Source organism: Mustelus asterias, chromosome 9, assembly GCF_964213995.1.
Source record: "Mustelus asterias chromosome 9, sMusAst1.hap1.1, whole genome shotgun sequence".
NCBI classification, from domain to species: Eukaryota; Metazoa; Chordata; class Chondrichthyes; order Carcharhiniformes; family Triakidae; genus Mustelus; species Mustelus asterias.
The window spans coordinates 98,073,753-98,092,846 of record NC_135809.1 but is presented as its reverse complement, the minus strand read 5'-3'; the positions used below and the strand labels follow the sequence as shown (position 1 = coordinate 98,092,846).

Here is a 19,094-nt window from a genome sequence, read left to right as displayed (position 1 = left end):
TTCCAGCCTTGGGCCACTGTCTGTGCGGAGTCTACACATTCTCCCCATGTCTGCGTGGGTTTCCTCCGGATGCTCCAGTTTCCTCCCACAGTCTAAAAGATGTGCTGGTTAGGTGCATTGGCCATGCTAAATTCTCCCTCAGAGTACCCAAACAGGCACCAGATTGTGGCGACTCGGGAATTTTCACAGTAACTTAATTGCAATGTTAATGTAAGCCTACTTGCGACACTAATAAATAAACTTAGAAACATTTAATCAATTCCCCTTACAATAAATAATAACATTCTATTAGTTTTCCTAATTACTTGCTGTACTAGAATACTAGCATTTTGTGATTCATGAACAAAGGCACCCAAATCCCTCTGAACATCAGACCTTTGCAGTCTCTCACCAATTAAATAATAAGTTTATTTTTTATTCTTCCAGCCAGAATGGAGAATTTCACATTTGCCCACATTATACTCCATTTGCCAGCTCTTTGTCCACTTATTTAGCCATGAATGTCCCTTTGTAACTTCACAATTTACTTTCCTACCTATCTTTGTGCTGTCAGCAGATTTATCAATCATACCTTTAGTCCTTTCATCCAAGATATTTATATAAATTGTAAAAAGCTGAGGCCTGTGGCACACCAATCGTTGTATCCTGTTAACCAGAAAAAGAACCATTTATGCCAGCCAATTTTCTATCTACATTAATATGTTACCCCTTACATGAACTTTTATATTCTGCAATGATATTTGCTGTGACACATTGTCAAATGTCTTCTCAAAATCTAAGTACAGTACATCAACCAGTTTCACACAGAGGGTGGTGAATATCTGAAACAAGCTGCCAGAGGTAGTAGTAGAGGCGGGTACAATTTTATCTTTTAAAAAGAATTTAGACAGTTACATGGGTAGGATGGATATAGAGGGATATGGGCCAAAAGCGGGCAATTGGGACTAGCTTAGTGGTTAAAAAAAAAGGGCGGCATGGACAAGTTGGGCCGAAGGGCTTGTATCCATGCTGTAAACCTCTATGACTCTAACTCCAATAAATTGTTAAACATGATTTCCCTGTCACAAAACCATGTTGACAGTGCCTGATTGCCTTGAAGTTTTATAAGTGCCCTGCTATAATATTTTATAATGTTTTCTAACATTCTAACATTCTAACGTCTATGACAGATATCAGGCTAACTGGCCTTTAACTTCCTCCTTTCTGTCTCCCTCACTTTTTGAAAAAAGGAGATTGCTATCTTAGACCACTTGTCTGTTTTTTGTGTGCAGTATGGCACATTTTTAAGATCATCCCCACAAGCTCCAAACCTGCTCACTTTAATTTTGATCATCTTACACGTTGCTATATATGAGTCACAGGTTCATGTTTCATGCTGCAGGGGATTCCTTTATTAAGCTGATAATCACAGCATGAACATAACCATTTTAATTGATCCCTTTTTGACATGCTTATTCATCGATGCCTTTTCAATCCTTTCAAGCTGCTCGCCTTACTATATGGGCTGAAAACATGGAGGAGTGGAACATTGAAATGCCAGTGACAGTATGCATAGAAATTGGCATGCAACAGCAGTCACTGACTTGCCAGTGGGTGCAACTATGACATAAAGAAAGCGTACAGCATGGAAACGACAGAACTATGAAAATCTTACAGAAACTTTAATAAAGTTTAGAGATTATTTTCTACCCATAGTACTATAAAAGTTTACAGTGCAGAGGTCATTCAGTCCACCATGTTTTGTTTGTTGCTTGAGCTATTCAAAATAAATATTGCTCTCCTCTCTTCACCTCATAATCCTATATCTATCTCTGCTTCAAATGTTTCTCCTATTTCCCCTTGCACAAGGAGGTCTCAGATTTCTGTGTCTATCTCCTTGTATCCTTCTATGTGGTCTTCCTTGGCAATTGTTTACATTGCTTTCCAATACGTTACTATTTTCCTTTGTCACTTTTAAATCACCTTACATAACACTTACACCTGAATTTTTCAAATGGCAACCCACCATCTGAAAAGTGTCCCCGCTCCCTCCGAGTGCCCCACAGCCACTTCATGCCCGAATGAGCGTTACATGGCTGCAGGTAGGAATTCTGCCCCTCACTTGGGTAGGCAGTCCCACCTTACAGATCTGATGGCCAATAGAGTCATAGAGGTTTACATCATGGAAACAGGCCGTTCGGCCCAACTTGCCCATGCCGCCCTTTTTTTTAAACCCCAAGCTAATCTCAGTTGCCCGCATTTGGCCCATATCCCTCTATACCCATCTTACCCATGTAACTGTCTAAATGCTTTTTAAAAGACAAAATTGTACCCGCCTCTACTACTACCTCCCTGCAGCAACAAGAGCTGCAGTGTACTGGAAAGGAAGTAAATGAGGAAGTCCGAGATGAAAGTAAGTTCCAGGACAGGGAAGGGAGGATAGAGTAGGGAAGGCCTGGTGGGGGGAGGGACGCTGGCGGGTGTGAAGTGGGTGATCAGGTTCTAGGAAGCGAGGCCAGGAGGTTGGGGTGTAGTGGGTGGGAGAGAGAACCGGAGGCCATTGGACCTTAAGGGGTCTGACTTCAAAAGGAGTCTTCTGATGGTGGTGCCACTCCCCCACCCCCGACCCCTTCCACCCCTCCTTCCTGCCTGAGACCTGAGTCCATTACTTCCCCCACACAAGTTCAATCATCCTGCCAGTCTAGAAGTTGAGACTGTGTGGGAAATGGCCCATTAAATGGCCATTAATTGGCCATTCAAAGTCATCAAATGGGGCAAGGATGGGCTTCCCATCCGAGGACTTAGTGGACCAACAGAAAGTCGCTGTGCGATTGGGGTGGATGAGAAAGTGGAGGGAATCTTGGCTCTTCAATTTCACACTCCATCCCCTGCGTAAAAACCTGCCAGCGGGGAGTGTGAAATTCTGGCCATTGTTTCCCATTCCTCGCCATCAAAAATACGCAGAAGCAACATGCTAACAAGCCTTAGCCAATGCTGCTCTGTGCCTTAAATTCTGTAACAGCAATATGGGTTGCTATACCCCAATGAGAAACATTATCTACTTCCCCCGCTTTCTCCTCCACATAATACCACCAGCAGAGATCCGGGAGTTCAGTATAATGAAACCGTGGATACCAACTTCTGTACTTTAAAGAATATTAATTTCTCCCAAGTCCTATTTTTATCACACTGCTTAGCACATTTGTTTTAAATGCCTGTCTGTACCATTCTATACTATAATTAATCTGTTTATTTTGACATAGTAATCGCTGCATTGAAATAGCTCAGGCAAGAATTTAACACAAAAGTATTAAGTGATGTTTAAGCAGTTATTGGCCAACCTTTAGACAGGCAAGTAACTTTTTGGTAGTGCAGGCAACTTGGGCAAGAAAATGCTTCCTTCTTCATCGAGTAAGCTGATTGAGGTAGTAGCACTTTTTGGATCCATCACCTCTGCATTACCTCACACTTTTCAGGGTTAAATCCTATTTGCCACTTTTCTGCCCATCTGACTAGCCTGTCTATGTCTTCCTGATATCGAAGGCTTTCCTCCTCGCTATTTACCACACCAACAATTTTCATGTCATCAGGAAACTTATTGATCATTTGCTCTTCCGCCGACCATCACCCTATGACTCCTGCCACTAAGTCCATTTTGGATCCAATTTGCCCAAGTTCCCTTGGATCCCACGGGCCTTTCAAAATAATTAATTAGTTGTGAAATACTTTGGAACACCTTGAGCATGTGAAAGGTGCTATAATAAATGCAAGCACTTTCTACTTTAGTAACATTTCTGGATGGATTTCAAACTGATTTAGTAATTGCAGAAATTCTGCCCTTTAAACAGTAAATATTGAAGTCTAAAAATTAATTCTTATATTTTGGTTTGCCCAATCTCTCCAGGAGTACTGCAGCTCTTTAAAATTAAGCTTTGCATTCTACGATAGGGAAATATTTGTATTTCATTATTACTTCTTTCTTCAAATTGATTAGATCTAAGGGGAACTTTACAAGACATCTCTCCGGTTGTTCAGCATAACAGTGCAAGTCAAAAATAGATCTACAGCACTACAAGACTACACAAAAAGTGAAGCTTTACAAAGGCCATCCTTCTACTGTTTAGCTTGCCAATGAACCTGGCTGAGGTATGATCTACTGTCCACCTTTTAAGCAATTTTCATTCTTTCCGCTCACTTAAAATAGTCACCTTCAGCTTTATGTTTGCGACCTACATGCTACATGCACCAAGAATCTATGTTCACAAGTACATTCAGTTATCTTGTAAATGTTTTCAAATTGATAAACAACATGTGACCTTTCTCATAATAAGTGGGTTGCATTAGTTATTACATTTACATCGTGTGCCAGGGGAATTACTGTGTAACCAGTCATGACACTATCCAGATGAAGTATGCTGTTGATGTCTGGTGCCAGGTTGGAGAGGTTCTAAAGAAAGCTCCTTGACCTGAAATATTGCTTGAAAGTTTCTGGTCCTTCCTGCTGGTGAGAACTTCTAGTCTCATTGATGGTGAACTCCCCTCAGTGTGTTTCCCAGTGCCAGAGGGTGCAGGGCACACAAAACCCCATAGACATCGACAGGACTGGAAGAATTACCATCAGAAAATACGCCACAGAGGGCCGGAAACTCCCACTGAAAGACCTGCTAATTATTTCCAGCTATGTCTATTTTTATTTATTATTGAAGAGGTCAGATTTTGGATGGTGCTATTTTTAAAGCAGTAAGTTACTTGGTTAAGTAAGATTTATGCTAGGTCTCGCTAACTGGCAAGAAAATGGTTATAAAACAACTCTCATTAACTTGCAGTTTACTCATAAATGGACCCTGATAGCTTCTTTGATAGCTTAGTGGATTAGTGAAACATCCTGTATGTTACTAAATCAATTAGGTAACACGGTGGCACAGTGGTTAGCACTGCTGCCTCACAGCACCAGGGACCTGGGTTCGATTCCCAGCTCAGGTCACTGTCTGTGCGGAGTCTGCACGTTCTCCCTGTGTCTGCATGGGTTTCCTCTGGGTGCTCTGGTTTCCTCCCACAGTCCAAAAATGTGTCGGTTGGTTGATTGGCCATGTTAAATTGATCCTAGTGTCAGGGGGCTACCAGGGTAAATGTGTGGGGTTATGGGAATAGGGCTTGGGTGGGATTGTGGTTGGTGCAGACTTGATGGGCCGACTGGCCTCCTTCTGCACTGTAGGGATTCCATATCAGAAAAGTTTAAAGTTAGATTCTTTATAAGATTTAGCTATTAGATTTAGAAATATAGCATATCAAGGTAATCTTATAAGTAGTTGAATGGGTATAATATTAAATGGTAAATATCTGTTCACTGTGTACCTATGATTTGTACTAAGTTGATTCCAGTTGGGATGTTTCTAGCAGTGTTAGAGTTGCCTTGGTGTTCCAGACCATGTAAGGGGTGAAAACAAAAATCTCCATGCTTTTAAGTGACATACATCAAGATTTACTAATTGCTTTATTATCTGCAAATTTCTAGTCGGAGTGTCTCAGGCCAGGGAACATACCTTCAGAATTAGATCCAGTTAGGAAAAACTTCTTCATGCAAAGGTTGGTCGAACTTTGTAACTCTCTCCCACAAAAAAGCTGTCCAGTTAATAATATTAAATCTGTAATTGATAGACTTTTACCAGTCGAGGGCATAAAAGGGATATGGAACCAATCCAGGTAGATAGAGTTGTAACATCAGATCACTCATTATTTCACTGAAGGGTGGCTAGAATGGGTTTGAGGGGACAAATGGACTTGTCCTATTCCTATGGCTAATTGTGACCCCCCGGTGAAAATGCATGTGTATATGAATGATGGATGAGGAACAGGATTTGGTTCACATGAGATTCCCCAAGAATCAGTAGCCTGCCGATCCTCACCATTTGGTGTTGTAAATGCAGAAGGTCATTTGGATGAGGTGGTGAAGGCTGGATGTCACACTGCCTTTGGAAAAGAGGAAGAACATTGAAAAAGGGAAAAGAATGGCTGTCTGCTTACCCGTACTCTGATGACATTGACTTCCACGGCCAGTAACATGCCATACAATATGGCCAATAGTGCTGCAATACAGAATCGGAGTTGGCTCAGTCCAATTCCATGCTCACAAAACTTGGCAAATTTGACAGTTTTTGTAATGAAAGCTAAAGTCCAGTAGACCAGCAAAGCTGCAAAACAAACACACACACATAACTGATACCAAACTATAAAAAATACCAACATAATTAAACTTGCAATTCAACTGTTTGAACAATTAACGTCATGTGCACAGCTGAGCCCATAATTCAAGTCTCTATGCCTCTGAAAACAAATAATTTTAAACAAAAACCTTTGACTGACATATATCGAGATTTAATAATTGCTTAAATATCTGCAAATTTGTGCCATTGAATTGTTAACCTTTTTGATCGATTACTGTGTGATAGAAGTTCTCAAATAGAAACATAAGGACTGGAATAGGCCATTCGGCCCATCAAACCCTCGTTATCCTTTTGTTAGTCAATGCATATTGTTGGTCTTTCTAATCCAAATACTTCCTCTGTAATTAATCTTCTTATTTTCCACCTATGGTTAGCATCTACGGCCCCCTTATCAGAAACAAAGATGTTAGATTTGCTCACAAAATGATTTTGTATTTTAATTTTTTTAATATTTCAAAAATATATATATGCAACATGTTAAAATTATCCTTGTTCTGAATTCCTATACTGGAAGGCATTACCTCTTCTGTTGTCAGAATTTGATATAATCAAACCCTGGATAATCTCACAGCATGAGTTCCTATTTCTTTACAATTAATATAACAGAAGGAGCAGCTTTTTGTTATGTACCCTTCCAAACACCTTCATTCATCAACACTCCTAATCAGTTTATCCTCTTAACCTTGACATCTCCGGGGAATGTGATCTAATATTACCTATAAATACAATAGAACAAAATCCTGAGTAGTTCATGTAGGGCATTGAATTATGCATCAAGATTTCAAAGGCAACGTGCATGAAGTCAGTAATTGACCACACTCATGGGGTGTTGGCACTGTTATAGAACATTTTGATTGTGTTTTCATTGAAAATAAATGTATTTCAGTGACAATTGTACATTTTAGTCACATCTTCCTCCAAACTCCTCGGTATTCTCAAACAGCTTCTCCTTTAATCTTGATCAGAGATATTGAAATCCCCCTCCATATTTTGTTACATTAAAACAAAATAAGTACCTCACTCTCAGAGTTCCGATTGACTCTTCATACAATTCAAGGTTTGCCCCATAGTTTATAAATGGATATTTGCAGGCTTGGCTCCCAGTACAGAACTTTACTAACAATGAGTATAACAGTGGAGCTGAGGCCACAGGATTGTCACCCTAATGTTCTGATTACGAACTCTGCAAGGAGTGAACCACTCATAGAACATAGAACAGTACAGCGCAGTACAGGCCCTTCGGCCCTCGATGTTGCGCCGACCAGTGAACCCAATCTAAAGCCCATCTAACCTACACTATTCCAATATCATCCATATGTTTATCCAATGACCATTTAAATGCCCTTAATGTTGGCGAGTCCACTACTGCTGCAGGCAGGGCATTCCCCGCCCTTACTACTCTCTGAGTAAAGAACCTACCTCTGACATCTGTCCTATATCTATCACCCCTCAATTTAAAGCTATGTCCCCTCGTGCTAGCTATCACCATCCGAGGAAAAAGGCTCTCACTATCCATCCTATCTAATCATCTGATCATCTTGTATGCCTCTATTAAGTCACCTCTTAACCTTCTTCTCTCTAACGAAAACAACCTCAAGTCCCTCAGCCTTTCCTCATAAGACCTTCCCACCATACCAGGCAACATCCTAGTAAATCTCCTCTGCACCCTTTCCAATGCTTCCACATCCTTCCTATAATGCGGTGACCAGAACTGTACACAATACTCCAAGAGTGGCCGCACCAGAGTTTTGTACAGCTGCAACATGACCTCCTGGCTCCGAAACTCAATCCCTCTACCAATAAAAGCTAACACTCCATGCGCCTTCTTAACAATCCTATCAACCTGGGTGCCAACTTTCAGGGATCTATGCACATGAACACCGAGATCTCTCTGTTCGTCCACACTACCAAGTATCTTACCATTAGCCCAGTACTCTGTAATCCCGTTACTCCTTCCAAAGTGAATCACCTCACACTTTTCCACATTGAACTCCATTTGCCACCTCTCAGCCCAGCACTGCAGCTTATCTATGTCCCTCTGTAACCTGCAACAACCTTCCGCACTGTCCACAACTCCACCGACTTTAGTGTCATCCACAAATTTACTAACCCATCCTTCTACGCCCTCATCCAGGTCATTTATAAAAATGACAAACAGCAGTGGCCCCAAACAGATCCTTGTGGTACACCACTAGTAACTGAACTCCAGGATGAACATTTCCCATCAACCACCACCCTCTGTCTTCTTACAGCTAGCCAATTCCTGATCCAAACCTCTAAATCACCCTCAATCCCATGCCTCCGTATCTTCTGCAATAGTTTACCGTGGGGAACCTTATCAAACGCTTTACTGAAATCCATATACACCACATCAACTGCTTTACCCTCATCCACCTCTTTGGTTACCTTCTCAAAGAACTCAATAAGGTTTGTGAGGCACGACCTACCCTTTACAAAACCGTGTTGACTATCCCTAATCAAATTATTCCTTTCTAGATGATTATAAATCCTATTTCTTATAATCCTTTCCAAAACTTTGCCTACAACAGAAGTAAGGCTCACTGGTCTATAATTACCAGGGTTGTCTCTACTCCCCTTCTTGAACAAGGGGACAATATTTGTTATCCTCCAGTCTTCTGGCACTATTCCTGTAGACAATGACGACAGAAAGATCAAAGCCAAAGGCTCTGAAATCTCCTCCCCAGCCTCCCAGAGAATCCTGGGATAAATCCCATCTGGCCCAGGGGACTTATCTATTTTCACACTTTCCAGAATTGCTAACACCTCCTCCTTATTAACCTCAATCCCGTCTAGCCCAATAGCCTGTATCTCAGTATTCTCCTCGACAAAATTGTCTTTTTCCTGCGTGAATACTGACGAAAAATATTCATTTAGCACCTCTCCTATCTCTTCAGGCTCCACGCACAACTTCCCACTACTGTCCTTGACTGGCCCTAATTTTACCCTAGTCATTCTTTCATTCCTGGCATACCTATAGAAGGCTTTAAGGTTTTCCTTGATCCTACCTGCCAAAGACTTCTCATGTCCCCTCCTGGCTCTTCTTAACTCTCTCTTTAGGTCCTTCCTGGCTAACTTGTAACTCTCAAGCGCCCTAACTGAGCCTTCACGTCTCATCTTTACATAAGTCTCCTTCTTCCTCTTCACAAGAGATTCAACTTCTTTAGTAAACCATGGTTCCCTCACTCGACCACTTCTTCCCTGCCTGACAGGTACATACTTATCAAGGACACCCAGTAGCTGCTCCTTGAACAAGCTCCACATTTCAATTGTGCCCATCCCCTGCAGTTTCCTTCCCCAACCTATGCATCCTAAATCTCGCCTAATCGCATCATAATTTCCTTTCCCCCAGCTATAACTCTTGCCCTTCAGTATATACCTATTCCTTTCCATCGCTAAAGTAAACATAACCAAATTGTGGTCACTACCACCAAAGTGCTCCCTACCTCCAAATCTAACACCTGGTCTGGTTCATTACCCAGTACCAAATCCAATGTGGCCTCGCCTCTTGTTGGCCTATCTACATACTGTGTCAGGAAACCCTCCTGCGTACATTGGACAAAAACTGACCCATCTAAAGTACTCGAACTATAGCTTTTCCAGTCAATATTTGCAAAGTTAAAGTCCCCCATAACAACCACCCTGTTACTTTCGCTCCTATCCAGAATCATCTTTGCAATCCTTTCCTCTACATCTCTGGAACTGGATAATTATCCCATGAAATCAAATGAAAACCCTGAGTGATTCACAATAAGAATATTTTTATTTCTTTCCTTCCATGAATTAAAGCATGATAAAACTAGTCCAGCTAAACATAATTCTACTTATCATTTTTAAGTATTTTTTGACTGTGAGTGGACTTAAATTTAATTTTTAACGGTCAAAAGTTAAGTTTATAAAAAGGACGCAATAGCCATTGCTGAATAGAATTGCCTGTCTCATAAATCTCGAATTTCAAGCATTGAAATTAAATTCAAACTAGATGGGATGTCAAGGAAATGTGCAAAATTGGTAGTTTATAACAGGAAAGCTTCCTTCGGCTTCCTCAATAAATTAGTGCTCAAGCATGCTCTATGGCATAATGCTACATCATAAAGACAATGGGTAATGTTTTAACTGGGTCACGTGCTTGAGGAAGATAGATTGTGAAGAACCTGAAAGTTTCTGCAGTATGTTTATCAGAGGTTTTTTAATCCAGTCACTGCATAAGCATCTAACTTTCAGGATTCCCGACCAATTGGCTTGATTGGGCATGATGATGACCTGATTTGATTTGATTTATTATTGTCAAATGTATTAACATACAGTGAAAAGTATTGTTTCTTGTGCGCCATACAGACAAAGCATACCGTTCATAGAGAAGGGAACAAGAGAGTGCAGAATGTAGTGTTACAGTCACAGCTATGGTGTAGAGAAAGATCAACTTAATGTAAGGTAAATCCATTCAAATGTCTGACAGCAGCAGGGAAGAAGCTGTTTTTGAGTTGGTTGGTACGTGACCTTAGATTTTTGGAAGAAGGTGGAAGAGAGAATGTCCGGGATGCGTGGGGTCCTTAATTATGCTGGCTGCTTTTCCGAGGCAGTGGGAAGTGTAGACAGAGTCAATGGATGGGAGGCTGGTTTGCGTGATGGATTGGGCTACATTCATGACCTTTTGTAGTTCCTTGCAGTCTTGGGCAGAGCAGGAGCCATACCAAGCTGTGATACAACCAGAAAGAATGCTTTCTATGGTGCATCTGTAAATGTTTGTGAGAGTCATAGCTGACATGCCAAATTTTCTTACTTTTATGAGAAAGTAGAGGCGTTGGTGGGCTTTCTTAACTATAGTGTCGGCATGGGGGGCACCAGGACAGGTTGTTGGTGATCTGGACACCTAAAAACTTGAAGCTCTCGACCCTTTCTACTTCAACCTGTGTGAACCTATTTCAGTGGAACCATTCGATGAGACACTGTGAAGATGGAGGTTGAGGAATTGTCCAGGTGTTCGAACAATGGAAGAAACTGCAGAAATGGTTTCCCAGGGTGGCAATGTCTACCTCAATTCACAACCGTCTTCCAAGAGAAATTCAACAGTTTGTCAGACTTCAGGGAGATTCTCCTCCCACGTTGTCAATGGAGGTAAGAAGGCTAACCCTGAGAACTCAAAGGCATGGCTGCAGCTTGCCGAGTATGGCGCCAAGCTCCCCAATGCAGTGCCAGAAGAGTTTCAATAACTTGCTCAGGTCAGGGGGAGATAGCACAATGGTAGTGTCACTGGACAGATAATCCAAAGGCCCAGTTTAATGCTTTGGGAACACAAGTTCTAATCCCATCATGGCAGCTGGTAGAATTTGACTCCCATGTAATTCAAAAATCTGCCTATCTCAGCCTTGAATACATTGAACAACTTACCCTCCACAGCTACCTGGGGTAGGAAGTTCCAAAGATACACGACTCAATGAGAGAGGAATTTATTCCCATCTCAAGACTTGGGGAGACCCTTTATTTTCAAACCATGTCCCCTACTTTTAGATTCGCACATGATGGACGTCATAATCTCGCCAAGGCCAGTTTTCCATCAGCAACATCCTTTATATTCAATGTGCATTAAGCACCATCCTGCACCTACAGTGTACAAGTCAGTCCTTCGACTGCTGGCCTGTGTGGAGCCAGCTGGTTGTAAACCCCCTGCTGCTCCTTCCCTTTTGGGAAAGCCTCCACTCACCTAATAGGGGAGCCCGTACTCTATGAGACCCACAGGGAGATCTATTAACGATCCCCCTATGGCCATCATAACTATGGAAAAGCATCCTCTCAGCATCTACCCTGTCATACCCCATCTTCATGTAACATATTTCACAAGGTTTTGGTGGCCAGGTGGAAAGTGACAAAGGAGGGATGGAGGTGCGGAAACATCCAAACAAGGAGCAGAAGTAAGACATTTGGTCCCTTAAGCCTGCTCCGCCATTTAATAGGATCATGGCTGATATGCTAGTAATCTTAAATCTAGATTCCTGCCTACCTCTGATAATCTATCACCCCAGCGCTTACCAAGAATCTATTCACCTCTACCTTAAAAATATTCATAGACTCTGCTTCCACCATCTTTTCAGGAAGAATCACGACACTCTAAGGGAAAAAAAAAGCCTATCTCAGTTTTAAATGGATCACCCCTTAGTCTTAAAAATTGACCCCCAATTTCTAGAGCGGGGTGGGGTCGAAGCTTGCAGTGTGAGAGGAGGCCACAGCTGGACCAAGGGGTCCTTTCAGGGGCTACCCTCAAAATGCTTAGAGTCTGAATGTTGAAATAGAGTCAGGGCTGAGAGAAAAGATGAAGAATTCCTTGAGAAGGTGCAATTGAAGCAACTGCCTTCTGTTACATTTTAACGGGAGACTGTCGGAGTCACTGGCTTCACAATCCAGTTGCTCCATTTGGACATTAACAGAGATGTATCTGAGAATGGAAAATGCAGGCAACCATTAAGGAAGCACGGCTGCTGCACCTGCCAGATCATCAATGGAAGCTTTCTCCAATTGGCATGGATAACAGGTCAAAGGGCAGTCATTGCTGAAGTGTAAGTTGACCTTAGTCACTGTACCAGATCAGAGTCTGCATGTTACCATGTTACCATAGAACATTGCAGGAATGCTTTGAGAAAGGTGCCACATTTCATGAATGTATCCAAACCTCTGCCAACATCTGTCGGTTGAGTTGTCAAGTCTCAAGGTTGGCATCTTGGTCGCCTAGATCTGTGAGTGTGTGCCTCAGCTGCAAGGCTGTATCAGTGAAAAACTGGTAGCACAGACTTAGCTCTCGGGCATGACAGTGGTTTTCTGTTTGCAAGTGTGAGGCCCACTGTATTTGTTCAGTGTTCATTAATCTGTTATATCCATCAGTCCACAGGGAGAAGGAGGATTGAGTAATGAAGTCTACTTTCATTGCTGCCTTCTTGCTGGCAGTGATCCGATTGAGGAGGAGTAGAGCTCAGCACCACCTAGCTCATCTTCGGGAGGAGGTCCAGTCATGTCCTTGATCCAGGGGTGCCCCCGGTGACACCCAGAGGAGGAGGAATTCAGACCCATCTCATTGAGGGGACTCGTACAACCAAGGATCTATCAATGAAAACTTTCCTACCTGGAAATAAGCAACAGACAATGCCGCACACGTCAAAAGATATGGTGGATCATCTCTGCCCCATGGACTGTGAGGACAATCCCTGCCCTTGCCTCTGAAGGTTACTGCCACACTCAATTTATTTGCCGCCAGATCTTCCAGGGATTCACAGGGGACTTTTGTGGCATCTCACAGCCCTCAACACATAAATGTATCAAGGAGGTGACGGATGCACTCTGCAATAAGGCTCATCATTATGTGAAGTTCATAAGCTAGCCAGGATGTCCGATTTAGAGGGTTTGGAGCAATCTCAGACTTCCCTAGAGTACAGCGTGCAATCAATTGCATACATGTGGCTTTGAGAGAGCCATAGCAGCATTAACAGGAAAGGGTTCCACTGCCTGAATGTTCAGCTGGTGTGTGACCATCTGGAGGACATTGTGCATATTTATGCCTCTATCTGGGAGTTCTGATGACTCATGCATGCTGAGGTGCTCCCAGGTGTCTCACATATCCGAAGGGCCTCAGCGGTTACTGTTTAGAGCTAAGGAATGCTCACTCAAATGATGGCTCATGACCTCATTGTCCTCTGAGTGATTTGGTGGAGAGATACAACGTGGCACATAGGTCAACAGGATCCATCATTGAGCAGATCACTAGTATCCTGAAGATACACTTCTGATGTTTGGATTGTGTTTCTTGGGTGGATGCCCAACATCTGGCCTCCTTTCCCACCACCTCCCAGGACAGTGAGGGGATGCTGGTGGGCCTCTTGAGCCTTCCCTCACTTACAGAACATTCCAATGCTGGTGAACTCTAGGGCTGAGTGTCTCAAGGGAGATTGCTGAACCTGGGAACAACTGTTTTGTTGGACACAGTCATATTGAGACTTCCCCTCCACACAGCTGGGCTGGAGAGAGTGAGTGTGTGTGTTCGGGTGGTGTTTAAAGATGGCACCAGAACCTTCAACCCCAGTAGGTAACGGCAGGGCACATGAATCAGTGCCTGACCTGACATGTGATTCAGAGAGCTACTCGCTGGTGCATAATAAATAGCTTCCAAGTGTGAAATCAGACGCAATTTCCTACCACACCACCCAGTGGGAAATGCACTGTGAAGCCTGCCCACCAATGTACTTGCAACAAAATTTTGCTCCTGTTCACGCTGGCAGGATCTTACCGTCCTGCTATGAGGCATCCCTGCTGCAGGTTTGATGGCAAAGAGGGGTGCATTCAGTGGGAAACCCTGTTGATGATGGTGGGACCATAAAATCTCAGCAGCAGTGAGCATGTGCCACCTTCCACCGCCGTGAAACAAAACGTGGAGAGAGAGGTCGATCCCACCCTTAGTCCCAAAAATTGAAAATTCCGCCAGATATTGACTCTTTGTGGACATCTTGTGTCCTCCTGGCAGCCTGCTTTCAACTTATTTTTGTATCACCAGCTAATATGACTACAACACACTTGATCCTTCACTGATGTCATTAATAGATTGTACATAATTGAGGCCCCTGCCATGATCCCTGTGACAGCTGACTAGTTACAGTTTGCCAACATAAAAAATTACCTCTCTCCTCCATCCTTACTCCATTTTCATTTATTTCATTTCATTTCCTCTTTTCATTTTATTAATCCATTTTTATTACTTTATATTCTTATTTTTCCACTTCTAAAATCTCGCTTTCCATCTTGTTTTATCACCCTCCCGCCTTCCCCCACTCCATTCAGACCATCTGTCACAATCCTACACTCTGCACCTTTGTTCCGTCATTTACACATTCTGAGCACCTAATGGGCGCTATTAGCACCATTCCTAGCTGTTATGATCACCACTTACATTTCCTTTGTCTTTTTGTCAATGCCATCCCTATCAATTACTGAACCTCCTCCACCCTCACAGTATAAATCTCATTCTATTTTCCTTGTATTCAGCTCTGACAAAGGGTTATCCAGACTCAAAATGATGGCTCTATTCTCTCTCCACAGATGCTGTCAGACCTGCTGAGATTTTCCAGCATTTTCTGTTTTGGTGTAAAAAAATGACCCATTTATTCCAACACACTGTTTCTGCGTTAGTTAGCAAATATTCTGCACAATAGCATGAGATCTTGTGTAGCAGCCTTTGATGTAGCAACCTTATTGAATGCCTTGGTAATCCAAAGAACCTACATCTACTGGTTCTCCTTTATCAATCCTGCTTGATATATCTTGAATGAACTCGAATAAATATGCCCAAAATGATTTCCCTTTTATAAAACCACGTTGCCTCTGCTTGATTGTGTTATGATTATTGACTGGAGCAGTAGTACTGTGAAGGGCTGAGAGGAGCAAGAGTGCCGAGAGTGTGGTTAGGAAAATGTTCTACAGCAGCATATTTCCAGTCCAAGTTGGGTAGACACTGTTGGACCTGTTTATTAGGAATGCGTTGGGCCGACTGGATCAAATCTCAATAGGAGAACATTTAGGGGACAGTAATTATTGCATCATAAGGTTTAGGCTGACTATGGAAAAGGACAAGAAACAATCTAGAATAAGAATAATTAATGGGAGGAGAGCCAACTTCGATGGAGTAAGAATGGATCTGAGTCAAGTAAATTGGAATTAAAGGTTGGCAGGAGAAACAGTAGCTGAAAAATTGGCTACATTGTTCCACTGGAGCAAGCTGAGAGGGAGTGATTGGAGGCAGCAATGCTGGTGAGAGATTAATTGAATTGTTTATTTATTTAATTAGTCAGCTAGTGTGTGTTTTTTTTGGCCTTTACTTTTGCAGTTGTATTTTAAGTTTAAAGTGAAAACTGGAAGTGGGCTGCTAAGGAGTCTGGGAAGGGTTTTTTAAGCGCGTGAAGTATAAAAGGTAGGCTGCAGTGTACAGCGGGCAGCGTCAGGAGCGGGCAGTGGAGTGTGTGGGAAGCAGAGTGTGAGCTATAAGGCTTTGGCTCACAGGGCTTGAGTGTGTGGGAAGCAGAGTGTGAGCTATAAGGCTTTGGCTCACAGGGCTTGAGTGAGTGGGAAGCAGAGTGTGAGCTATAAGGCTTTGGCTCACAGGGCTTAGGCAGAAAGGGCGAGGCAGGGGTGAGTTTAATTCATTCTTGCTGTTTCTACCTGGTACTGGCAAGGTATCTAGAGGGGATGGGTGTGCAGGCAGTGCTATGTTCCTCTTGCACTATGTTTGAGGTGAGGGACGACGACAGTGTCCCTGCTGATTACACCTGTGGGAAGTGCACCCATCTGCAGCTCCTCCAAAACCGTGTTAGGGAACTGGAGCTGGAGTTGGATGAACTTAGGATCATTAGGGACGCAGAGGTGGCCATAGACAGAAGCTTTAGGGATACAGTTACTCCGAGGAATAAAACAGATGGGTGACGGTGAGAGGGGCTGGGAGGAAGCAGTCCGTGCAGGGATCCCCGGTGGTCGTTCCCCTTAGCAACAAGTATTCCGCTTTGGATACGGTTGAGGGGGATGACATACCAGTGGTGAGCCGCAGTGAGAGGATCTCCAGCACTGTGTCCGTCTCTGTGGCTCGGGAGGGTAAGGGGCAGAGCGGGAGGGCAATAGTTATTGGGGACTCGTTAGTTAGAGGGATAGATAGGAGGTTCTGTGGCAGCAAAAGAGACTCACGGATGGTATGTTGCCTACCGGATGCCAAGGTCCGTGACGTCTCAGACCGTGTTTTCCGGATTCTGAAGGGGGAGGGGAAACAGTCACAAGTCGTGGTACACATTGGTACCAATGACATAGGTAAGAGAAGGGACGGGGATTTAAAGCAGGAATTTCTGGAGCTGCGCTGGAAGCTGAGAGCCGAGACGAAACATGTGGTCATCTCTGGTACGTTGCCGGTGCCACGTGATAGCGAGTTGAGGAACAGGGAGAGAGTGCAGTTAAACATGTGGTTGCAGGGATGGTGTAGGAGGGAGGGTTTCAGATACATGGATAATTGGAACACATTCTGGGGAAGGTGGGACCTGTACAAACAGGACGGGGTGCACCTGAACCAGAGGGGCACCAATATCCTAGGAGGGAAATTTGTTACGGCTCTTCAGGGGGGTTTAAACTAATTTGTCAGGGGAGTGGGAAAAGGAGTTGTAGTCCAGAAGTCATTGAGGGTGGTGAGGTATTGGGGAAGGTATCAGGGTCAAGGGTGGGTACCGGTAAACAGGAAGGTGGGTTGAAGTGTGTCTACTTCAATGCAAGGAGCATCCGGAACAAGGTAGATGAACTTGGGGCGTGGATTGGTACTTGGGACTACGATGTTGTGGCCATTACAGAGACGTGGGTAGAACAAGGACAGGAATGGTTGTTGGACGTTCCAGGGTATAGATGTTTCACTAAGTGTAGGGAAGCTGGTAAAAGAGGTGGAGGAGTGGCATTGTTAATCAAGGATAGTTTAACGGCTGCGGAAAGGCACTTCGAGGGGGATCTGCACACTGAGGTAATATGGGCTGAGGTTAGAAATAGGAAAGGAGCGGTCACGTTGTTAGGAGTTTACTATAGGCCCCCAAATAGTAATAGAGATGTGGAGGAAGAAATTGCTAAGCAGATTATGGATATGTGTAGGGGTCACAGGGTAGTTGTCATGGGAGACTTTAACTTTCCAAATGTTGATTGGAACCTTTGTAGGTCAAATAGTTCGGATGGGGCAGTTTTTGTGCAGTGTGTGCAGGAGGGTTTCCTGACACAATATGTGGATAGGCCGACAAGAGGTGAGGCCACATTGGATTTGGTACTGGGAAATGAACCGGGCCAAGTGTTAGATTTGGTTGTGGGAGAGCACTTTGGAGATAGTGACCACAATTCGGTGTCTTTTGTTATTGCAATGGAGAGGGATAGGGCCGTATGGCAGGGCAAGGTTTACAATTGGGGGAGAGGTAATTATGATGCGATTAGGCAAGAATTAGGGGGCATAAGTTGGGAACAGAAACTGTCAGGGAAAGGAACTAATGAAAAGTGGAACTTTTTCAAGGAACAAATACTGGGTGTCCTTGATAGGTATGTCCCTGTTAGGCAGGGAGGAAATGGCCGAGTGAGGGAACCATGGTTCACGAAAGAGGTGGAATGTCTTGTGAAAAGGAAGAGGGAAGCTTATGTAGGGATGAGGAAACAAGGTTCAGATGTCTCGATTGAGGGTTACAAGTTAGCAAGGAATGAGCTGAAAAAGGGGCTTAGGAGAGCTAGGAGGGGACATGAGAAGTCCTTGGCGGGTCGGATCAAGGAAAACCCCAAGGCTTTTTACTCTTATGTGAGGAATAAAAGAATGACCAGGGTGAGGTTAGGGCCGGTCAAGGACAGTAGTGGGAACTTGTGTATGGAGTCAGTAGAGATAGGCGAGGTGATGAATGAATACTTTTCTTCAGTGTTCACCAAGGAGAGGGGCCATGTTTTTGAGGAAGAGAAGGTGTTACAGGCTAATAGGCTGGAGGAAATAGATGTTCGGAGGGAGGATGTCCTGGCAGTTTTGAATAAACTGAAGGTCGATAAACCCCCTGGGCCTGATGAAATGTATCCTAGGATTCTTTGGGAGGCAAGGGATGAGATTGCAGAACCTTTGGCTTTGATCTTTGGGTCCTCGCTGTTCACGGGGATGGTGCCAGAGGACTGGAGAATGGCGAATGTTGTTCCTCTGTTTAAGAAAGGGAATAGAAATGACCCTGGTAATTATAGACCGGTTAGTCTTACTTCGGTGGTTGGTAAATTGATGGAAAAGGTCCTTAGGGATGGGATTTACGACCATTTAGAAAGATGCGGATTAATCCGGGATAGTCAGCACGGATTCGTGAAGGGCAA

At 43.5% G+C, this 19,094-nt stretch overlaps 1 protein-coding gene across 5 annotated transcripts in view; it reads right to left on the bottom strand.

The window, feature by feature from the left end:
• abcc8 (ATP-binding cassette, sub-family C (CFTR/MRP), member 8) overlaps positions 1-19,094 on the bottom strand; it is a 230,982-nt gene that overhangs the window by 191,974 nt on the left and 19,914 nt on the right. For all 5 annotated transcript variants that reach the window (XM_078220631.1, XM_078220629.1, XM_078220628.1 and 2 more), the window contains exon 4: positions 6,004-6,170. In XM_078220631.1, the coding sequence (XP_078076757.1) occupies positions 6,004-6,170 (167 nt within the window). The remainder of the gene's footprint in view (positions 1-6,003; positions 6,171-19,094) is intronic.